Source organism: Fundulus heteroclitus, chromosome 1, assembly GCF_011125445.2.
Source record: "Fundulus heteroclitus isolate FHET01 chromosome 1, MU-UCD_Fhet_4.1, whole genome shotgun sequence".
In the NCBI taxonomy this organism is placed as follows: Eukaryota; Metazoa; Chordata; class Actinopteri; order Cyprinodontiformes; family Fundulidae; genus Fundulus; species Fundulus heteroclitus.
The window spans coordinates 9,566,659-9,591,347 of record NC_046361.1 but is presented as its reverse complement, the minus strand read 5'-3'; the positions used below and the strand labels follow the sequence as shown (position 1 = coordinate 9,591,347).

At 38.8% G+C, this 24,689-nt stretch overlaps 1 protein-coding gene across 7 annotated transcripts in view; it reads left to right on the top strand.

Annotated features, from left to right (window-relative positions):
* The first annotated feature begins 3,809 nt into the window (after positions 1-3,809).
* The window catches only part of trim33 (tripartite motif containing 33), a 39,849-nt gene continuing 18,969 nt past the window's right edge, over positions 3,810-24,689 (top strand). For 4 of the 7 annotated variants that reach the window (XM_012861949.3, XM_036129638.1, XM_012861948.3 and 1 more), the window contains exons 1-9: positions 3,810-4,483; positions 10,083-10,201; positions 10,509-10,662; positions 11,721-11,856; positions 14,196-14,312; positions 14,435-14,549; positions 17,970-18,116; positions 18,503-18,620; positions 18,850-19,160. In XM_012861949.3, coding sequence (XP_012717403.2) covers positions 3,853-4,483; positions 10,083-10,201; positions 10,509-10,662; positions 11,721-11,856; positions 14,196-14,312; positions 14,435-14,549; positions 17,970-18,116; positions 18,503-18,620; positions 18,850-19,160 — 1,848 coding nt within the window. In that variant the 5' untranslated portion in view covers positions 3,810-3,852. The remainder of the gene's footprint in view (positions 4,484-10,082; positions 10,202-10,508; positions 10,663-11,720; positions 11,857-14,195; positions 14,313-14,434; positions 14,550-17,969; positions 18,117-18,502; positions 18,621-18,849; positions 19,161-24,689) is intronic. The other 3 variants (XM_012861953.3, XM_012861950.3, XM_036129590.1) reach the window with 1 other exon arrangement.

Here is a 24,689-nt window from a genome sequence, read left to right as displayed (position 1 = left end):
TGAGACCGTGGAACTTGAGACCGTGGAACAGCTGCGGAACTTGAGAACGCAGGGTACACAGGAACTTGAGAACGTAGATGAAACTCAGGAACATAGAGAACATAGAGACAGGAACTTGAGAGCAGAACGGAACCCAGGAGTCGTGAACAGGAGTTGAGAACTTGAGTTGGAACAGAGCTGAGCAGAGTCTTTGGCAGTGACTTGAACAAAAACAAAGCTGAAGTAAAAGTCTTCTGGCGGACCAAAACAGGAAACTGAGCTGACACAGGGTTCTGGCAGAGACTGAGCGGGAGAAGAACACTACGGACCGGCGAGCAAGAACAGACTGAGGTGAGTATAAATAGAGGTGGAAACATAAGGGAACAGTTGGAGGTTGATTGCAGCCTAACAGGTGAAATCAATCATTCTGCGCAGGGAAGGGAGAGAGGCAGAGAGGCTCAGACTGCAGCCTACAAGCTGCATCCTGACACTTACAGTTAGAATCTTTACATTATAAAAACACTATAGTTAATACCAGAGAAGGGAAGCCATTTGTTACATTTACTATACTTGACTAGTTTTACAGTACTATACATTCTACTTTTTCTTTATTGAGAACTATATTAATCTGCATGTTAACCAGGTATAGTTTTATGCTGCGAAAAGGTGAGAACTGAAAAAACTATTATGGTAACATTTGGCATTCTTTATTTACAGGAAGAAACACCAACAAAATATGTGAGGATAAACACCTCTGTGCCAGTCCTTCAAATATTTTTTAATGAAGGGGACCTGAAACCAGCCTTCAGGCTAAACAGGGCCACCATCGTCCACCTCATCCAGCTGCTGCCCATCAAGAAGGCTCATGGATGGCTACGGGAGATAGAGGTGCTGGTGACCCTCTGCTGGCTGGCCTGCGGTGCATCCTATAGGGCAACAGCCGACATGCCCTTGTGTGCTAGGTGGTGCACAGAGAGTCCTGCCTTGCCGGGAACGAGGCCTTCAAAGCAGCAGTCGGTGCCAAAGATGGGTGCCATGTGCGAATTGTTCCACCTGTAGACCCACAAAGGAAATGTTATTTAAACAGAAAACTCTTCCCCTCAATCATCCTGCAGGGTGTGTGTGACACACGGGGAAAGATTTTGAATGTTTACATCAACAATGTCTGCTCTGTCCATGACTCACTGGTACTGCGGCACTCTCCGTTGTACAAAAATGCTTTATACCCACCTGAGGTCTTTTTTCTACTCCATTGCACTTGCCAGACGGACCAAGAAGGACCAAGTAGAAAAAGAGGAAGTAAAAAAACACGAAGTAGAAATGCACGAAGTGGAAAAAGAGGAAGTAAAGAAACACAAAGTAGAAATACACGAAGTGGAAAAACAAGTAAAAAAAAACACAACGTAGAAATACACAAAGTGGAAAAAGAGGAAGTAAAAAAATGCAAAGTAGAAATACACGAAGTGGAAAAAGAGGAGAAGGAAAAAAAAGGGCAGGCGAAAATCCTTTGGGTAAAAAAACTGAAAAGTTAGAAGCAGAAATAAATCATTGTTTCAGAAATAGAAAGATGTTAAAATAAAATAAAAATAAATATTTATGGTGGAGTAAAAATATGCTTTAAAACATCTTTTAAAAATGTTGGCCTGAATAGATATGAAACAATAAAAAAGGTTGCAGTGGAAATACGGAACAAAAAACCCCCACTGGCAATAAATACACAAACACAAAATAAAGACTTCAAGAAAAATGTATAAAAGAAAATAAGTGGGTTAAAAACAAGTTAGCATAAAAGTAAAAATAAAAGTGGAAATTAAAATATATATTTTTAAATAAATAATTGATCAATTGTTGAAGAAATGTCTTCTTTTCATTATTTTGCTACATTTAACGGCACACAAATTCATATCATTAGCTACTTTTTCAAGCAATTTTATATTATTAAGTCCTTCATTTATTTCTGCATGTATTTTTTAATTATGGCAGGATTGGTTCTCCATACTTGTCTGGCAATGTGGCAACAAGAATTGTTGCCTTGATGCCAAAAGGAGCCCAACAGATTTTACTTTCACATGTGGAGCCTTACTACTTTCGCCATAGTGCTCCCCTTCATTTATATATGAAAGAAGTTTTATTAGATTTTATGCTGGGAGTATTTCATGTTCAATGGACACAGAAATGAGAAGGTAGAAGAGAAAAAAGGAGAGAAACAGATGAGACAAAATGCTGAAAGGGAGAAAAGGTGAAATAGAAAAAGGAGAGAAAATGGGGAGAGCAATAAAATATCCTCAGAGTCTGCTTTAACACCTGCAAAGAGAGATATAAAAGGAACAGTAAAACCAACTAATTCAGTATTACAGGTACAAACAACCAAAGCCTTGATACCATCACTGAAGAATATACAGTATTATTTAATAGGAAATGTATAAAATGACAGCTAAAGATAAAATAGGGGTTTTCACTACAGGAGTGAATCTATAAGTACCTATAAGAATCTATAAGTACCTTCATGTACCCTACCAAGAACCCTCAATGTCTAAATGCGAATGGGGGCAGAGGAAGAACTGTGACATTTATAACCATATATATATATATATAACCCCTATGTTTCCCCCTTTTGACTGTGTAACTTTACAAAAAACACCCTGTACACAAGCTCTTCCTTTCTCTCCCTCACTCTGAGCTTTTCTGCTCCAGAAACTATTATGAATTCTGTACAAGTATCTCCCTTCTGTTCTGTGTGTATTTCTCTCAAGAGCTGCTTGTATTTTTTTTTATGTTTTTAGTGCATGGTTAGTGCATATTACCAATAATCAGTTGCCTCTGCAGGTGCTCACAGATCAGTCCGTATAGTCTGGTTTTCAAGTACTTTTATGGTACTTGTCTTGTTACCTATGAGGTGCCCCAAAGTACTGTATGACTACCCCACAAATACCTAAAAATCATGATTCTAAAACAAACATTTTATTTATCACTTGTGTGACCTCTAACCCAACTTTGATTTGATTTCATCTCTAGGGACCTTTTTGTTAGTTTTAATAAGTTAAAACTTAGAAATACCAATTACTGAACGAGTTTAGGCCATAATTCAACTGCGTTCCTCAGCTATTCATGCAGTGGCAATGGATTAGAGTGAAAATGATTACTTCATCTCATGTTACTGAGGGAAGTCCTGGTTGCAAACTTGTTGGTACCCCCAAAGCAAGACTGAACACCAACACTCACCCTTCTGGAGTGAAGCTCGAGTTTTTCTTCCAATGTGAGTCTCACTGAAAAAAAGTATTTTCCAATTATTTTTTAACAGTAGAATTGTTTCTCTCGGAAGTTGGGCGCCTTTCATAAAGAGTCCTGGTAAGTACCACAAAAGTACCTGGGAAGTACCAGGAAAGTACTTGGGAAGTTTCCAGAAAGTACTGAAAGGTATCCTGCACTGCTGTTTAGAAGTCCAACGAAACCATCTTGTTAAATGTAACTTCTCTGCTCTTAATGAGACTCTTAATTAACTGGAGAGAGCTGAGCCGCAAACAATGGTATTATTTTGCTGTAACAGATACATTGAGTTTCTGTAATCACCAGCAAGTCCATTTATTTTACTATAATTTAAATAATTTTATTTTTACAACACCCGACTTAAAAGTGATTTATTATTAATATTTTATTATCAGTTATTTATTTATTTATTTATTTATTTATTTATTTATTTATTTATTTATTTATTTATTTATTTATTTATTTATTTATTTATTTATTTATTTATTTATTTATGTTTTTGCTTCTCTCGAGCAGTCTCTTTTGACGTCACAACCAACGCGTCCGTGCGTGCTCCTGGTTCGAGAACTTACGCAGGACGTGCAGCGGTTGTAAGGGGGAAGGAAGATGGCGGATAACAAAGGCGAGGAGGTTATGGAACCGTCCGCTAATGCAGACTCGGTGCCTCCAGTGCAAGCCGAAGAGCAGCCGAACGCGAAAAGCGACGACAAGGGAGTCGTCACAGAAGCGGAGTCGAAGCCAGACGCAGAAACGGAGACCTCTAACGGCGCCAACGAGGAGCCCAACGCCGCCAGCAGCGAAGGAGTGGACGAAAGCAGTGGCGGGGCAACTGAGGCTACTCCTACTGCTCCTGCCGCCGCCGCCGCTCCTGTTGTTGTTGCGGCAGGGGAAGCCGGTAGCGATAGCAACGCTACCAGCCCGGCTGAGGCCATCAGCACCACCCCAGAAGAACCGCCGGCAAGTGACACTGTCCCCGCCGCCGATGGTCCAGTTAGCGGAAACCCTACTGAGAGCTCCCCGGCTCCGGCTGCCCCGGCGGCGGCGGCCACGCCGGTATCCGTTCCCCTGAATCTGCTGGATACGTGCGCCGTGTGTAAGCAGAGCCTTCAGGCTCGAGACTGTGAACCAAAACTTCTGCCCTGCCTGCACTCCTTTTGCCTGAAATGTATCCCGCAGCCGGACAGACAGATAAGCGTACAGGTGCCCGGCCCACACGGCCAGACGGATACGCATATAGGTGAGTTGTGCTGCTACGGAAGTGTCCGACCGTACGCCAGGCCTGCAGGGCAGCATTGTCTGTGGGGGGTTAGGAGAATGAGCTGTTGGCGTGTGGAGTTGGCCATGTTTTTTGTTTTTTTTTTTTGTATATTGCGTTTCATCCTAATTTACTATCACCCCACACAACGATTAATAACTTCTCTCACCGTGACTGATCTGTGTAGTCACAGTGAATCAAACCTATCCAGCGAGGTGTAGTCAAAGTTATGTCATGGAGCTAATTTAGATTGATTGCACCGTAATGAACAGTAACAAATATTATGGTCAGGTTTGTGTCTCCCGCCCCCCTCCTTGCAATGCTGCAGTGACTTGGGATGTAGTCTGTTAGACCATAACACCATGTGGCAAGACTGTAGTTTTCTGTAAAGACATACTTTAATGCAAAGCAAAACATCCAAACAACCCATAATATGGTTTACTGATGATGCATATACATATAAATGTCAGATTTAATATTCTATCTATCTATCTATCTATCTATCTATCTATCTATCTATCTATCTATCTATCTATATTTGAACTACCTAGACTGTAATAAATGTGTAATTACTTAACTACAGTACATTCAGTCTCGTTATGCCAGTATTACACGTTGTCACACTTTTTATGTAATCCAGGATGAAATGTTTTTTTTAATGTGGTTGGATTACGGTGTTCTAGCCATTGCGAGGTCACAACTAACTTGTTTCAATGCCACAATAGCCAATTTCAGCCAGACTCAACTTTTTTTCCCCCCATTAAAACCCTATTTATGTTGCGATGGAAATAGTATATATTTGTTTATTTTTTGCCAACGTTTGATTTTAATAATAATTGTTTGGAGTCTTGTGTTTGCCGTCAACTCAAATCAGAAATACTTTAACCCTTATTTATTTATTTATTTATTTATTCTAGATGTGATCCCATCTCAACATTCAGCCATGTTTTTGGCACACCCTCTTATGTCAAGGCATGTCCAAAGTGCGTCCCGGGGGCCTTTTGTGGCCCCTGTACTGATTTTGGGTGGGTTCCCAGCCCTGTTCCCACCCCCAACTGCATTTCAAGAAAGATTTGGTCAACCAGCACAGGTGGCTGATGCAGATGGAATAGTTTTGTTTTTAAATAGGGCAAAATTATTACAGAAAAGTTAAAGTCCTACAATTCAAGATGTTAAGTACAACACAAAGTATTCGACTTTTAACAAACTCACTTTAGACATTCTCTTTAATTTCATAGTAACATCTAACCGAGTATGTTTAATTAGTCAAATGCAGACTTTGGTGCATTAAAAATCTGCTTTGACTTCAATTATTAAAATTGGCCAATTACAGCAAGTGTTTTCAAAGAGCAACTGACCCAAATACTGTTCTTTTATTGCTACACCAAAAGGGGTTCAATTTATTATCGTTAGAGTCAAATTAAATAATTCAAAATAATTTGCAAACTGGATAACCATCTTTTAACACAACAAATGAGCAAAACCCTTTTTTTAACTTTTAGATCTACAATGATTTACATTTTCATCTCCTGCAAAAAATCTGACTTGTTTATTTATAATGATCATATTTTGTTGAGCAGGTAAAACATTTATTGGCGCTACAGAATGGCTTCAAAAATGTCCTAGTCATCATTGTTAATAATGAGCTACAGGCATCATGATGGCTAAGTGGTTTACACTGTCGCCTCACAACAAGCTCCTGGGTTCTATCTACGAGTTTATATCCACAGTGATTATTCTACACTGAGAGAAATATCAGTGATATTTACTGCAGCACTGGCCAAATTAGCTTAGCTAATGTAGCCTATATATGCTAGCTAGGAGAGACGTGAATGTGTATGTTGTTGTAATTAATCTGCCTGTCAGCAGAACCCCGTTATTCACATGAAGAGCTTGGATGTCCTTTTATGAAGCCGTTAAAACACTGACTGTGTCCATGGATTTCAGGCCTGAAGCTCATCCACTGTGTAGGCACGCTTCAAGCTCACTAAGTAATAAGTTAACGACCATAGTAAGATATCGGAGGCAGTTTGTCCTCGCCACAGCAAACGGGCTTAAATCAGAGGCAACCCGGACTTTCGTTCAGTTCTTTCTGAAAACGATTTGACACCTATCCAGGAGTGTTTGTCTGTTCTGGTAGCTCGCACTTGAGCCACCAGTGGTTTGTAAACGCATCTACTAACAGCATGCGCTCTGATTGTTTCTTCTATATAAGACAAAGGTTAGGATCATATGCTTTCATGCGGAAATGGGGATGACTTTGTAATTCCTTTATTTTCTGTTGCGTTTGAAAGAACCATCTTTATCAAGTAACCCGCAACATGTTTTTTTCTTTTCCTTCTAAATTTTATTCCTTAGAGAAATGTAATTGAAATGGGCGGTTCAGATTTTAAACGGTAATTACCGCTATACCACAGCCTTACTCCGCCCACATCTAATTTAAAAACAGACGGTGTACAGCAGACCAGGAAGGTGCGCTGGCAGAGGGCAGGCCGTGGTCTGGGGTACTAGAACGATGTAACTTAAATGCTAACTCAGCCGCTTTTGTACCCTACAGCGGCAGGGCTACTGATATCAGTTTTTCTGGGTTACGTCACAATATCTTTGAGCCAATGCTAATCCCTGCCAGCCGTCCACCGCTATGCATAAAGAAAATCCTGCTGAGGACCCTGGATACAGTGTTTAACAGATTTGACAGATGCCCACCTCTTTTAAAAAGATGCACGGATCGAACTGTCAGCTTTGCCTGTGGTGCTGGTGCACTTTTGGAAAGCATGATCGGTAGTTAGTTGGCTTAAAGTCCATGGAGCCGGTCAGCAGAAATATATGTTGGTCACTTCTACCAAAGAGATACATTTTTCCACCAAGAGTAAAATTAGTTATTTTTCCAGGTTACATAACACTGCACCAACTTAACTTCAGTGTGTTTTAGGTTTTCACATTGTCATGCAGCTAAATGTCATTGCTGATACCTGAAATGAACAAATGCTAAGGTTTGTACAACTTGTCAGTGGCATAGAGCTGTACTGAGCCCCTAAAGGGACGTTGAAGGAAAATGAAAAATAATTACTTTCTGGTGCGCCATTTCCTTTCTTGTGCCCACGAGAAAGTACTCTTTTTATTTTATTTCTCGTCAATGTCCCTTTAGGGGCTCCTTAGATCTGCATGTCGGGTCTGGCAAAAAAGACAACCAAAAAGACAAACTGCTAATAGTTCTTAGTTTCTGGACTGCAATTAGTTTTTATGATTTTAATTGGCATTGTTTTTGGGCGAGCTGCTACTTGGAATTACAAAAACTGTCCATCCTTATCTTTATTGGTAAAATGCATTCATCTATTGAGAAAAACAATGCTTGAGCATGCTGAGTTTTGATTGATTCTAGGGGAAAACGCGACAGACGTTTCTTTTTAATCGTCACATCCAAGATAGAATTTCAAATATTACATTTTTGTTTAATAACGGCATTGATTGCACATTCTTTTAAAAGTAATAACAGAAAATCATAAATTGACCATTTTCTCCAGTATCGCAGAATGATCCATTTTGAATAACCAGTTTTAAAGCATTTATTAACACGACTTGACATAATGGATGACAGATTGTTTTATCCTTTGATGGGTCAGTGCATTTAGCTCAGCTACTTATTAATTACATTAAGCCGTGCGCTTTAACTTCTAAAACATCCGGTTAATACATTAACAGAATAGTTTGTGACTACAAAACACTTTGACAAAGTTGTGTGTTTTGAGGTAGTAAGATTGTTCTTCATTTACACAAACGACCTGGATCAATAATTGTCTTTCCGTCCTCTACGGTTTAGGCAGAAAGGAGCCAGAGATCGTTCCTGTTTGATCTGGTTGTGAATCTGTTAGGCAGCTACCATTATCATTTTCAGGTAAATTTAATATGAATATCTGTAAGGTGAGGACAAACACTTTGATGCTATGTTTACCTAACGTAAAGAAAAGTTTCATCTGCTCAAACATTTCTTTTTTCTTTTTTTTTTTTTTAAATCCAACGTTTCCATCAAGAATCCCGGCAGTACGGTTGAATAAGCAAGGGTTCCCATTTCTGATTCTTGGATCCCATTCCCATTGGAAATCCTGAGAAATGTTACGAGAATAAAAACAACTGAATAAAGTTGGTCAAATCAATTGCTAGTACTTGCTAGTGGTAGTGTTGTCGTTCAGTTTCTTTTTTCTTCACATCTGTATTTTGTAAAAAGAAAAAGCTGCTTCTGCTGTCCACCTTATGTCAAAAGTTGCTTTGGTGAATATATTAAAACCTTGACAGTTTGCGTGTAGCTTTATCAAATATTGTTTAAAATGGAAAGGATGACAAAAGGCGAAACTACAGTCGGCAGTTACCACCTTGTCATAGTTAAATGAAAGTGACCACAAATACCAAACAGTGCTGAGCTGTAATACGTGTAACCTCTGGAAGATGAGAGCGATCTTATCTCAGTTTTGGAGGTGTTTGCAGCTTTTTCCTCATCTGCTAGTTGTGGCATCTAACACACACACACACACACACACACACACACACACACACACAAACGGGCAACCAGTTCCCAGATTTAACTCAACAAACTATTTCTAGTGGATGCATACCTTTTTTTTTTATGAATTAAAGGTAAAAGCAACCCTTATTCTGTTTAAAGCAAAGGGTTTTATTTGCGCTCATATCCATAATTTACAAACATAAGGCAGAAGATGGAGAGCTTCACATCAGTGACACATATGGGTGGCACGTGTGTGTGTGTGTGTGTGTGTGTGTGTGTGTGTGTTGGGGGGGGGGGGGGTATTAAGCCTAAACCCAGCTGCTTCCACCACTAACCAAGCATGGGGACCGATGCAGCTGGAGCTCACACAAACCGGCTGTGTGCTGATCAAGTCAGTGTAAGCCAGTTCAAACCGGCCAGAACTAGTTCTTACCACAGATGGCTGGCTTGTCTTTTTTTTTCCTTTCTTTTCTTTTCTTTCTTTTTTTTTTTTCCCATGAGGGTTGGGGTGTGGGGATTTATTGATTTATGAGGTATAGTAGGGGTAAAATATTTCCTTTAATTAAAAAATGCCTGAAGTTTACCTTGTGACTTAATTGGAATTAAGTGACAAAGTTAAAACTCTAAACTAATTATTCGTTGGCGCCGGTCATTGTGGCACCGATTCTTGTAATTTCATTGTGGAAGTCGAATAAAGGGATTAAGTCGAGCAGGCATTGTTTTTCTTGGGCTGCGAGATTTAATATTCTAATAAAAATGCCAAGGATGATGAGATTGAATTTTCGGGAAATCAAAGTTAAATCGATTAGCTCCCATGAATGGGTGGCCATTTCTCACTGAGCTGAGAGTTTTCATTAAAAGCAGTTTAACAAAAAGAAATTGCACATTTGGAGAAAGTCAGCTGAGGGATTTCTTTTTTTTTTTTTTTTTGAAGTAGCACCATTTTAATTAGCTCTGGTAATTAGTTTACATGCAGTTCTGTCTGCTGCTTTGCTTTAAAAAATAGTCATCAATAAATCCTAATGACTGGATCTAAGGACCAGACCTTTGACTTTAACCTTTGGTTTTCTCTGTCTCTAGTGAATGTTATGCGGTGTTCAGTTTGCCACCAGGACTACAAACAAAGCGACATTATTGACAATTACTTTGTCAAAGACACATCGGAAGCTACCAGCACATCTGACGAAAAAGCTGCGCAGGTATTTTAAATGGACGTTGTTGCTATAAAGCTTTCTAAAAGTGTGTCTGCATGACTGCTTCTGCACATCTGTCTGCCTATCGTTAGGTTTTTTGATATGTTTTCTAATAAGTTGTCAGCAAGATCCACTGTCAGTCTATGTTGTAGAGACAGGCTTTGTAAAAAAATGTCACACAAAATATTGTTAGGCTGTCGTTAACAGTTTTGAAGTGAAGTACAGTTGGAAAGGCTTCAGTTCTGGTCGGCTCTCTTCTAAACAGGCTAAACTAACCGTGTTTCTATGATGGCCTTGCTTCTGTCTTTCTAAGGTGTGCACAAGCTGTGAAGACAACGCTGGGACTGTAGGCTTTTGTGTGGAGTGTGGAGAGTGGCTGTGTAAGACCTGCGTGGAGGCCCATCAGAGAGTGAAAATTACCAAGGACCACAAAATCCGCACAAAGGAAGATGCTGATGCTGATTCTGGTAAGACTACTTGCAGCCATGGTTTAGAAGCTAAAGTCCTGAAACAGGAAATCCTTGGGGTAGCATCTAATGGGCAGTACTGATAGTGTTGTCATAGTCCCTTCGTGGTGAAGTGGTTTAAGTCTTTGACTTTAATACGGGTTGCGTCAGGAAGGACATTTGGCATAAAAACTCCAAGTCTGTGTGCCAGTTGGAATGACTTGCTGTGGCAACCCCTTAATAATCATCATGATTGTTAGAGAGCAGATTATGCTGTTGAGAGTGTACCTTTAATTAGAAGCCATATACATCAAGAAACCCTCAAGGGTTGTACCGTAATTTCCTTTTTTTGATGGATGTTTTTGTTTAAGAGCCTATATTTTGTATTCAATGTACAAATATAACATAATGTGGTAGTACTCTTTAATGATTGTTTAAAAAAACGTTGAATGGTTGGAGCTTTTGCAACTTTGACTCAGCACAAAAAAAGAAAAATAACTTAAAATCATTGTAGCTCAGAATATTCTTGTAAACAATTATCCTTGAAATGATTAACTCCCCTGGCTGATTGAGATTTAAATCAAATCTTTTCCTTTTGACCAACATTTTTCTTCTCTATGGAGGTAATATTGATGATGAATGGTAGTCAGTCTAAGTGGAGGCATCAGAAGAAAGAAGTTTTGCAATGCCACCCTATCTCCCAACCCAGCCATGTCATTATTGTGAGATAAAGATGCTGAAAAAGACACAGCAAACAACGCAAATACTTCTCTGTTCTTTTTCTTCGGGTTCCATCCTACGTCTGGTATGGTCCCCTCAGGCGACTGTCCAACAGGTCCAACTGTGAGAATGACTCCTGTTTTGAAGTACACAACAACAGCAGACAAAGGCTGCACCTCAATAATTGCTCTCATTGTGGCATATTTTTGGCAGGCTTGGCAGAATCTTATAAATGTTATTCTTTGATATGTCTTTTTCATCATTATCTCGGTAAACTGTCGTCTCATTCTGAAGTTTAGTTGCCTGGTAATTTCTTGTATTCTCAGAGTTTTTAAAATTTATTCCCTTCCGTTTTTCAGCAGAGTCTGTCAACACGACGGGGCAGAGGCCCGTTTTCTGTCCCGTCCACAAGCAGGAACCTCTGAAACTTTTCTGTGAGACATGTGACACCCTAACATGTCGGGACTGCCAACTGCTGGAGCACAAGGAGCACAGGTACAGCAGCATTTGTGCACACTGCTCTTATCTTTGGCTAATTAAACAAATCTTTTCCCAATTTCTTTAATAGGGAAATGACTTGTATGAGACAGAAGCCGTATTTTGCACAAGTATTCTAGGGCAAACGTGTGCATTAAGTGTTTGCTGATTTGAAATATTACACTTCATGACCTACAATTTGCATTTCCTTAAAAACACTAGTGACTAATTCCTACAGCAAGCAAATAAAGTTCAGATGACAGCTCTGCAGGCAGCTACAGGTCATTATTTAATGACACCATGAAAAGCTGTTCCGAAAACTTGGTACAGTATGTGGTGCTCGTACTAGTAATGGCTGCCAAAGTGCATTACACTTGAGCGAGTTTCAAGCAGTGAGTGAAACAGATAGACAGGCTGACTGTGCCATTACTCTTGTCTGTCACCAGTAATTAAATTACATAAATACTCATCTATCCATTTATTCCCACAGTCATCTCATGTTGCCAATAAAGTTTATTTTTATGCTCAGTTTCTTAATAAATATCCCAGTACTATTCACACTCAAAGTTTGGAATTGTCAACCAGATATGGAAAAAGCATCTTAAATTGCTTCCAATTTTACAGTCTGATGGTGAATTGAAGATGACATATAACATGGGTAAGCCTGAACCTGAAGAAATTTATTTGATGAGTATTTATTGGAAACTCATGTCCTGTCACGTCTTTAAAATATGGCTTTCGCTTTTGATGCATTCCTGTTCTGTTAGTACGGAGGTCAGTGGTTTGGTTTTGGGTGTTGCTGTTTCAGGAAAGGGCAATGCTGTCACGGTGTTCAATTTGTGGAGCTTGCAGTACCCCCTAATGGTCAGATGATTGTTAGCTGGAATAACCTGAAAGCAGGTCATGCTGTGGTCCTATAGATTTTTCAGGTTAGTGATATACTTGCTTAGTATTCAGTTAGTTATTTAGGTCTTACTAGTAGTCCAGACCACGCTCAGCCCTCACCACTTTGCATTTTTCCTTGTCCACCAGCCACCGCCTCTTCTCGGCACACTTTTCAAGTATGAGGTTGGCTGGAGTAAGGCCCTGGTTAGGGCTGGACGATATAGAAAAAAAGCTTATCGATTAAAAAAAAAATGCATATTGATCGATATCGATAATTATTGAAAATATTTAAAACCATATTTTATGTGAAGCTCTGCCTGGACATTTTATGTTATTGCTAAATTATTTAATTTTAATAAAGAACACAAACACAGAATTCCAATTAAATATTTATTTAACCAACTTTTTTTAACCATAACAGAATTCTTTTTAAGAAAAATAACTTAAGAGATTATTAAATAAAGACTTTATTATTGAATAAAGACCAAAATAAATATACCAAATAAATAAATAAAATAGCCTATTTAGGTGGGAATAGTACACTAGTTACTTCTCAGGTTTCATAATTGAGAGGCTGACGCAGGTCCGAGGTTGTGGCGTGTAAGGACACAGACTGCAGCTCATTTTGCACTGATTCCCGGCACTCGTTGCACAATTTAGGGAGCGCTGTTAGAGAAAAACTTGCGTCCCGGAACTTTATATCACAAACTTTATAACTCGCGGAGTGGCGAGTAATTGTTTGAAGCCAGGTTTTTTAACTGCAGACAACAGCAGCATGTCCGTGGTGTCACGCGCGTGCGAAGTGAGCGCCTTACATGATGAAACAAGTTTGTTGCGTTACCAGACTTTGTTTTTACCGGTTCCTTGCAAGTTTTACAAATCACTGTGGTTTATTTCTGTCAGACTGGCAGTAAAACCCCGTTTTGGGACCGTTTCCTCCGCTGCTACTTGCTGCGACATATTCATGTGCTCTGTGTTGTGGTTTGAGAGGGCGGGGCTTTGTGACGGCGTGCCTGGGTCCGCGATTACGATTGGTCGAGAGGAAGTAGTGACTGTAGCATCAACCAATAAGATAGGCTGAAAGGAAGGAAGGAAGGAAAACCGTTTCTATCGAACTTTTATCGACCCTATTTTTTTCTATCGCGCCACACGTCTATCGATCGATATATATTATTGAATTATCGTCCAGCCCTAGCCCTGGTTACTTGCAACCTTTAAGGCTTCTAAAAGTTTCTTTACTTAAGGTGGAAAAAGACAACATTTATTCTGCCGCAATATTTCATGTATTACAAAAAAAACAAAAAAAAAACATGTACAGAACTGCTAGGAAGTCCCTCTTGGTGAGAACACGATGCCATCCCTCTGCTCTAAACCCTTGAAGAGAGAAGAAAAAGGCAGTTCTTGCAGAGCATGTCCAGGCCTTTGAAAATGAATTTAGTTCATTGAACCCGATTGTTTCTGTCTTTTCTCAGATACCAGTTTCTGGAAGAAGCCTTTCAGAACCATAAAGGAATCATCGAGGCCAACATGGCCAAGCTGCAGGAAAAAAAGAACTATGTCCATTACTCTGTCTCTCAGTTGCAAAACAGGTGTGTTCAGATGTCTCATTTGTTCTTCTACGGGACACACTTTCTCTGTGTAATTTAGGAGTTGGCTTGTATTTCTAAGGAATTCATTAATGTCTGTTTTTTGTTTTTTTTTATTAATCTAGGTTAAAAGAGCTGGGTGAGACTCATAGAAAAGTGGAACATGAGATCAAGATTGCAGTATTTACACTCATAAATGAAATCAACAAAAAGGGCAAGGCGTTACTTCAGCAGTTGGAGGTAAGACTATCAAAAGTTATTTGAGCTGATGTTAAGCAATTACACCTGTTTGACTATGAAGATTATTATTTATTATAATTGGCAATTATAATTTAATAATATATCATTCAAAATCAAAGGATAGCTATAACGAAAATTCTTTCAAATGGTTGTGATCAAGTCTATGAACCTGTAATGATTAGCACTAACAATTGGTTTTATTAATTTGCAGTTATGAACTCATTTATACCGGAAAAGGGTTATCTAACCAGCTGTTGACTGGTTAGACTTGTCCAGCAAACGTTGATAACTTTAATTAAAATTGCAATTGAATTTAATCTGTACTTCATCATCACAAGCCAAGAAAAATGTCTGTTTATTCAGTTATTAACTCAAAAGCAGATAATTCGGTAACTTAGAGAGAGAGAGCGAGAGGGAGAGAGAGAGAGGCCCGTTTATCAGAACTATATTCACAGTTAAACTCCCTCTGGAGTTACCTGACTCCGCCAGATAGATTTGCTCCGCATATCCATCTGGAAACCTTTCGTTGAAGTAATTTTGGGAAGGGGCGAAAATACTAGTTAAGCTGATTGGCCTATGTTGGTGATAGATGGGCCAAATGAACCAATCAGATTCGTCGTCGCTCTGTTACGAGCAACGACGAAAACACAACCACAAGCCAAGCTACTCTTGCTGCTGCAGGTAAAGGCTCGTTAGCTCAGCAGAGAAATACTCTGTAATTCCAATAAAACTTGCTCTATAGCCACGCTAACGCTAGCTTCATCGGCTGAAGCCGCCACGTTCTTTAGACTGAACTGTCGCGCTTCTCGTTGCGTCACACCTCAACCCGCCTCAAAGCCAACGCTGATTGGACGTTCGTTTGGTGAACGGCTCCAAATTTTCTTTAACGGAGAGTATCCAGACTGATCTGCGAGTGAAACCTTGAAAGCTCGCGAGATCAGGATGGTCTCACGAGGCTACCTCTGGAGTACTTAAGCATTAAAACTATTCCTAATAGGTTCTGCCCAGGCACAAAACAACACCCTATGGGTGGAAAAAGGGGAAAATCCTTTACCTGTGTTGCTCCAGCAGAGGAGATGCTGCATGATCCCGTGTCCATTGCTCTTAAACGGAGTCTCAGGCAGAGTTCACTGAGGAGCAGGAAACACCACGTTCACTGGGCTCTTCTCCGACCATTTGTTTGGCCAAAACAAAAACGAGCTGATCTTGTCGATCTTTGGAAGATAATGGAGCTTCTAGTTGGATCAAAAATTAATTGACATTAATTTTAAAGTCAAGACTTCCCTGATTAAGTGCAAGGGAAAATGACGTGCGAAGCTTGGGCCAGCCAAGGATCGAATCATGGGCCACGTGCGTGCGGCACGCAAAAATGCAGCTGAACATCTTCTTAACACAGCGGTGCTGCACGAAAGAAGGAAGAACCATGGTCTCATCTACATGGTGACGAGATAAGCTCTCCTTCAGGGCCGTGCCAACTGTGTTGCATGCTGGGAGTTGCAGTTCGTCACGTCGTAATAGCATAAACTGAAGAATCGCTAATGCTAAATACCGAGAGCTAAATAGATTGGAACAGACCTGACTCTAGCGGGTTCTTACAATACAAGTTTGGTTTGGAGTTTCACGGTGTTAGAGTTGCAAAATTCTGGGAATTTTCAAAGTTGTAAACTTTTCATGTGGCTCAACTCTAAGAACTCAGTCACTCCAGCAATTTCCTCTGGCATTTTAGCAAAGGTAGGGTGGACAATTGTAATGATTTTGAAACGGTGGCTTTTTAAATCCGTGGTAGACCTTCAGAGCGGTATCTGGCCCACACCTGAGCCTGACACAGAACCGTCCTTAACAAAGCTGGACAGGGACACTGATTAGCAGGAGTAGGGCTTGGATGTCCAGGAAGTGAACATAGAAGATTTTGATGAGGCCATTGTCTTGACATGGTTTGGCCAAAAATGCAAAGGTTTAGCTTGAGAAGTTTGAAGGACGATGCTTTTTGATTTACATCTTTATTGTTAATCTTTCATTTACATCTGATTTACTTTTAGAGAGAATGGAGGCTCTGTTCATTTTAAATGCTGTCTTTTGTATAATTTACAGATGCGTTGGATTAATGAGGAATATTTTATTCAACAATATGGTTCTGTTCAAGAAAATAATTCACTGTTCAATAATCAAAAATTGATGAAGCATTTCTTACAGATATTTTTGTTGAAATGCAATTTTCTAATGTAACGCTCAGTGTATTTTGCACGGCTATCTGTCTATGACAAAGCAGTGTTTATATCTTTGAAACTGTTGACGTAAATGACCAAAACTTTCCAGTTTTTCCTCTAAACTCCACTCTGGAATCTTTCCAAAATTACTTGGCTCAACTTCCTGCAGCGAGCTGTGTGCAGCAGCACATGGGAACAGGGCTGCGTTAGCCTTCACTCCAAACAGCGGCAGAAATCTTTGGTCGCTTCAGAGTTTTCTCTGGCATCTCATTAAAAGAACCTTAAACAGTATAACATTAAATCTTAGCAGTTTTCAAAACCTTGCTGAACCTTTATACCGGTGATTGGCATACTCTTTTGACTCCGTAGCATCATTAATCTAAAATCAACAGGTTCTTGTTTTTACACTTTAAAGGTATAGTGGACGGTTTTTCCCAGATATGTATATAAGAAACACCCAAGTCCAATGTGCATGGGCAAGACCTTCATACCTGCTCTTATTTTCAGTCTCATACCTGGTCTTATTTCTTTCCACTGAGGCTGTCCTCTTTTTCTCATAAACTTGTCAGTTTGCTTCTTGTGACTCCCAGCCATGTTAAAAGTATACTGTGAGAGCAGCGGCGCTACAATGAACGGCTAACAACGAAGCTAACCGGATACATAAACAGAAGTGCGCATGCGCAGCCAGCAAGTGGAAACTAACAAGGAACGAGCACCCACACTAGTGCTACGTGAGCGAGTCACAATGATTGGCGTGTGGGACAACCAATAGATAAGGTGATCCCTAGAACTCAAAGCCGAAAAAAGATCATCCGCTATAGCTTTAAGTAGACTCTAACTTTGTAATTTCAAGCTTGACGCCAGGGCCAAAATCACCCAAATTATACAAAACAAAATATACGACTTTTGTGTGTCTGAACACATTCCTATACACAACTCTTAAAAAAAGTAACTACTATATATAAAGGTATGTATAAATAGTTTGTCATTGAATTCCTTTCACGTTTTCAACCTAAGCAGCTATATTTCCTTTTTCATATTTTTAGATCAAATCCATTCTGTTTCTCCTTGTTACAATAACGCCTATTGGCCTCCATAATTTGGTGACAGTTTACATTTGGTTTAGTCAGGACTAATTTAGGAAGGGACGTGGAGCATTTTGATTCAGTGATTCTTTTCTAAAACTCCTAATAAGATCCCCCTCTTTATTCAGAGTGTGAACAAAGAGAGGAGCATACGGCTTATGGCTCAGCATAAGGACACCACCCAGCTGGCTCAACAGATCCACCATGTGCTCAACTTTTGCAACTGGGCCATCACTTCTGGCAGCAGCACAGCGTTGCTCTACAGCAAGAGGCCGGTACGTCAGTAATGATTGACTCATGGTAGATAATACTGAGCAGGTTTTTAATAAAAGTGAATCTTTCTTGAAGATCCCAGACTTGGTTAGAAATTACTTGTTTTAAAGAAAACTGAAGTGGACACAGGGCGGCAACCAGCATGTCTTAACGGTCTGTAGCTCCTAAGTGTATAAAGTAACATGCTAGGATTACAACATTTGTTTAGCTTTTTCTTTTTTAAGATCTGGGTTGGATTTATTGTTTTAACACAAGAGACTATTTCCATCCGTGCATTGAAATCGTATTTTTCTATTGTGTCCCCAATAAACATGACAGATTAAGATGGTCTCATATGGCTATACTTAATAATTCAATAACCTTATTCTGGTTGTACAAACTAATGTAGATCATGTACCAGCTCCGCCAGCTCTTCAAGGCGAGACTGGAGCCAGCTCCACAGTCCAATGGAGTCGTACGGTTCTTCTGTGATCCAACCTTCTGGGCCAAAAATGTTGTGAATTTAGGTGAGAAGAAATTATGTAGATTTCCCTTCTTAGTTGATTATTTTAATACTTAGAGCTGTTTTTAATTTGTTGGTATTTCTTTGTTGTCTTTTTTAGATGAGGGTTAAATAAATTATGAAATATCTACAATATTTATGACAATTTCAAATTAATAAAATATATTTCATATGTCTTTGTGTGTCCTATTTTTAAATGATGATCATTGACACTCATTTTATTGTAACTGTAGGTAATTTGGTCATTGAGAAACCCCCTCCACCGGCACAACCTCCCGGTGTGATGTTAGGCGGACCGCCCATTTCACCCGGCCAGGGTCACCCCGGCAAACATCCAGGACAGATCAACCTTGCTCAGCTCAGGCTGCAACACATGCAACAGGCTGCTTATGCACAGCAAAAGCATCATCATCAGCATCAGCAGCAACAGCAGCAGCAACAACAACAACAGCAGCAGCAGCAGCAGATTCAGCAGCAAATGCGGATTGCCTCTCAAATGTCCCAGCAGCATGCCAGGTCGGGTGGCCCGTCTATGCAGCAGCAGGTATGGTGAACACTACTTCCTAGTTATGGTTGCATTGTTAACTAGAAAGTGTGTTTTTTTTGTTGTTGTTGTTTTTTGTTTTACAAATTTGAGTTTTGTGTTTATTTTACATAGTGTTTCAGCAGTTCGTCCCCAGTTTTTAGGGGACTGGGATTTCTGATCATTTATCAATACAGAGATCATGTCTAAACAGAAATTGAATATGATCCATAAGAAACCTTTTCAGCTTTCTCTCTATAGTGAATGTTGGTAAAAGTGTTGATAATCACTGGCCTGCAGACAGATCAACAAGAATAAAGCAAAACCAATAAGGTTTTGTTACCAAAAATAGTGACCTGCTAGATGCGTTGTGAAAGTGTGGTTTTGGACCAAACTGGGGTGTTTTCACACCTATAGTTTGTTTACTTTGGTCCGAATCAGTTGATGAGATTATAGTTGTAACTTTTTCAGGTGGTTCCTTTTCACAGTGAGAACTCCAAGCGGATCAAAACCTGTCACAACAAACCATGAAAGAACGATCAGTCTGTCTATTGATCGGATAAGTCCGCGGCAGGAGAACCACATGTAAACACAGGCAGTGTTGTCTTCTGAGCGAGTAGGGGTAAAAATGGAGGGTTTCATCCTATTGGTGGGGTTTTTTATGTACATTTTCATGCAGAAATATCTTAGAAGGTATTTATAAGAAAAAGTCACAACATCATCATTGTTTTATTGATCTATTTACTCTACCGCATCCCACAATGCAATGCAAGCCTGGCTACAGATGGCGTATGGCTCAAGATTGTAGTGTATATTTAAACGGACTAAAAACACCCTGAGACTCTGAAACCAGCTTTCCAGCATTCAGTCAAAACATCTTAAAAGTAAGACTGAAAACTGAAGCAACCCTTGAGGTGAGCAGAGTCTCAGACTATTGTTTATTTTTTTTTTTAGATATAAAACCACGAGGGATCTGGAGAACATTACTTATGCATAGAATCCTGGCTAAATTCTTGTGCTTTTCAAAATAAAACCCAATGAAAACATTTTTTCCAAAATGTAACTACCCACTCCTCTTTCTCTTTTTTTCTTTTTTTCTTTTTTTCTTGCTAATACTGTGTACCTGTTTAGGCATAATACCCTCCAAGCCCCCAAGGATCTTAGCTTTTGGATGTGTCTGTGTGTGTTTTATAGCCTATCTGGTTCTTTAGTGTTCGCCCTGCTCAAAGTCAAACCTTCCTGCCAGCCTGCCTCAGGCTCAGTCTCCTTTGAGACCTTCCAATGCCAGGCTGTCTTTCTCACTTGCCATGAAACTTTTATGCACTAAAAGTTACCTACAGATAAATAGATAAATACAGATAAAGTCTCCTACAGTTCAAGGTATAAGATTGTGTACAGTGGTGTTGGGTAACTGACTGCTGATCTCCTTTGGTGAATTTGTGGCCTGAATCTCTTGTTTCATCTCAGTCAACAAATTCTAGAAATTCACATCTCTACACTTTAAGATCTGATTAGTACGGTTGTGCATCTGTGGTTGGTAGATGATAGGAGGCAAAATGGAAAAAAGCAATACAACATAATACAAAACAGCCTATATTAGGATGCACAAAAACTCACTGATTTTAAGGCAAACAAAATTGGTTTGATTAAACACAACTCAATCAAGCAAAGAAATTATATAAAGTTGTAACTACAAATTAATCATCTTAATAAAATAACAGCCTTTCACAAATGACTCCTGTCTACCAGTTCAAATGAACAAAAACCCTGACCCTGATCAAAGAGTTTTCTCTAATCAGTGAGAATGCTTATACAGCATTCTCACTAGGGCTGGGTATCATCTAGGATGAGCCGATTCGATACGATTCTCGATACACAGCTCACGATACGATACGATTCTCGATACATAGCTCAGCTTGCTTTGATTCCAATATCGATATTTATTACTTTGAATTAATGTTCAGTGATTCAATCACCAAAATCAGCCAAATATTATGTTTATGTTCTATTTATTGATCACAGACATATTAACAGGAAAATAAAGTGCATTTGCTTCAATGCATTTAACGTGTCACAGAAACCAAAAATGTGCCCAAACATCTGATTTTAGGGACAAAGGAGCTTCTAAAATCCTGTCGGCCGTTCCACAAATTCGTCTCACTTGCTCTCCTTCGCTGTGAACTGTAATGGTTGCGCTGTAATAACGCCCCCTAGAGGTTGGGAGGTATATCGATATTGAAAGCCAGAATATCGATATTAAATCGTTTTTAAAAATATCGATATTAATCTTTATATCGATTTTTATGCACAGCCCTAATTCTCACTGATTGTTTTCCTGTTTTTCTTTATTATTCTTCAGTATGTTTTTCAGCGTCTAACTACTCCTGCATACTTCAACCGATTTCAACGATTTTCATATCAAAACGTTCGGCTCGTTTGCGACATTACTGCTATATCTCATGGTTAAGCTAACTTTTATACTTTTTAAAATATTTGTACTTTTTGTGTGTTTTTGCTCCCATTTAAATGAATGCAAATTACTTCAAATTCTTCATATTCCTTCAAATTCTTCGCATTATTCACATTCTTCAAATTCGTCAAATGTTTCTAATTTTTCAAATTTTTCTAATTGTTCGAATTCTTCAGATGGTACTACTTATACTACTACTACTGATACTGATACTACTACTACTGATACTGCTACTACTACTACCACTACTACTACTGATAATTCTACTACTACTACTACTACTACTAGTACTACTGATACTACTACTACTACTGCTACTACTAGTACTACTGATACTACTACTACTGATACTACTACTACTGATACTACTACTACTACTACTACTGATACTACTACTAATGATACTGCTGCTGCTACTACTACTACTAGTACTACTACTGCTACTACTAGTACTACTGATACTACTACTACTGATACTACTACTACTACTACTACTGATACTACTACTAATGATACTGCTGCTGCTACTACTACTACTAGTACTACTACTGATACTATTACTACTACTGATACTGCTACTACTACTACTACTGATTCTGATCCTGCTACTACTAGTACTACTGATACTACTAATACTACTGCTACTACTGATACTACTACTACTAGTACTACTAATACTACTGATACTACAACTACTGCTACTACAGATACTACTACTACTGATACTGCTACTACTACTACTAGTACTACTACTACTACTACTACTACAGTTACTGCAACTACTACTACTACTAGTACTACTAATATTACTACTGATACTATTACTACTGGTACTGCTACTACTACAACTAGTACTTCTAATACTACTACTGATACTACTACTACTACTACTACTACTACTACTACTACTACTACTACTACTACTGATACTGATACTACAACTACTACTACTACTGTTGTAACTACTACTACTACTACTGATACTACTGATACTGATACTACTACTGATACTACTGCTACTACTATTATTGATACTACTGATACTACTACTACTACTACTACTACTACTACTAGTAGTAGTATTGATAATACTACTACTGATAATACTACTACTATTACTATTACTAATTCTACTACTACTACTGTTACTAATACTACTACTACTGTTACTAATACTACTACTACTACTGTTACTACCACTACTACTACTAATACTACTACTGCTACTGTTACTACCACTACTACTACTACTACTACTGATACTAGTAGTACTACTACTGATACTACTACTACTACTACTAGTGATGCTACTAGTACTACAGATACTACTACTACTGATACTACTACTACCACTAATACTACTACTACTGATAGTACTACCACTACCTCTACTACTACTATTACTACTGTTTAACTGGTTTAGCTCTTACATAACAGAGACAATCCTTCAGCTTTTGTCCTTTCATGTTCAAATTGGTTCTTCTTTGATTTCAATGTTTTAAGCTATTTTTTTCTCTTCTGCAGGGAACTTCTGCATCTTCTGTTCAAATCATTCTGCAGATTAGCATTCTCACTCGCTGTTACGCAGGAACAGCTTTTTCTAGTTTCATTATGATTTCTTAAACATTCAATCCTGCTTCAACCTAGTGTTAGTATCATAATGAAAGGGACACCTTAGCTGTGCTTAAAGTTTGTCCCTAGGCTCTGGAACACTGGGTAACACTGTAGGGCTAGATAATTTTAAAGTTTTAAAGAAAGGCAAAGTTGGGTAAAAGGTGGACCTGCGCGTACACAGCACGTTGTGGTTACAAGAAATGGAGTTAGTTCAGGTCATTTATAGTTAGGTGGTCCTTGCATTTCTCAGGCCTTCGATATCTTTAACTCAAGGTTGTTGATGTCGTCAGAGTTCTAAAACAGTATGTCAAAGAGAAGTAACTCCTGAAATCAGATGTTTTGAAACTTTTTCTAATAAAGAGTACATGTCTGCAAGACGAAAAACCTCAGAATGAATTGTTTGGGTTGGAGATATTTCTAAGTAAAAGCAAAGAGGATCTCATTGTTGACCGACTTTAATCAGTGCAAGGGCATGAATGTCGATGCATCTATCTGTTGTGCAATTACATTTAATTTACTTTTAATTTATTTAATGATCAGTCAAATACCCCTCGGTCTGTTAGGTATTGTCCGGTGAATGCCGGCCCAATTGGCTTGATATTAGGACAACAGGTGACAAAAAGTGATTCATGCATTAGCATTCTTCTACATCAAACTCTGCACACTTATAGAATAAATGAGCAGCAACATCTCTTCAAAAACAAAAATGTATTAATAAAAATGAATGTTTGTCCAATATTAAATAAAAAAAACCTTTAAAAAATTTATTAACAATCTGTCACTCCACAACTCTTCTTTAGTAGTTTGGTGAAAGTGAACTAAAACTACTAAGCAAAATTAAGATGAAAGAAGCTAAAGTACTATGTATACACAAACAGCAAAAGGACAAATTAAAAACGTCTGAAACCTTCACCATAAAAATGATTGTGATGTTAGGGTTTAGTGAGGATCCTTAAGTTGGAGAACCAAAGTTCTCTTTGGATGTTATATCGGGATCACATCCGAGTCACGTACCTAACAGCAAGGCAATTAGCCTGATAGTTTTCTCTTAAGTTACACAAAATACAACTAATCAACTTAATGTTCTTTATTATTGCTGTGTGAACACTTGTGGCTCTATTAGACAATAGCAGAGCGAAATGAAAATAAGATTTATTTTTCAACAAACCGTGGTTATGTTTAACGTCTTAGTAGCAAGCTAATAGCAGGTAATGCTAGCAGATATTAAAAGCTGCTTAAACGGGACTTTTTAGTCATATTTCGTGTAATGAGCTGACCTGAAAACACAAACAATAAAGTTTCCCCAGTGTTTAAAAATTCTCATGGAAATAATGTCTGTCATAACCTTAAAACACAACCCAAAACACATTAGCATTGCTGTTTCAGAAGGTCGCTAGCAGGCTGCACCCTGTCCGGAGCCGAAGTATCCTGAGAGAACCCACACATGCACAGGCAGGCTGGGATTT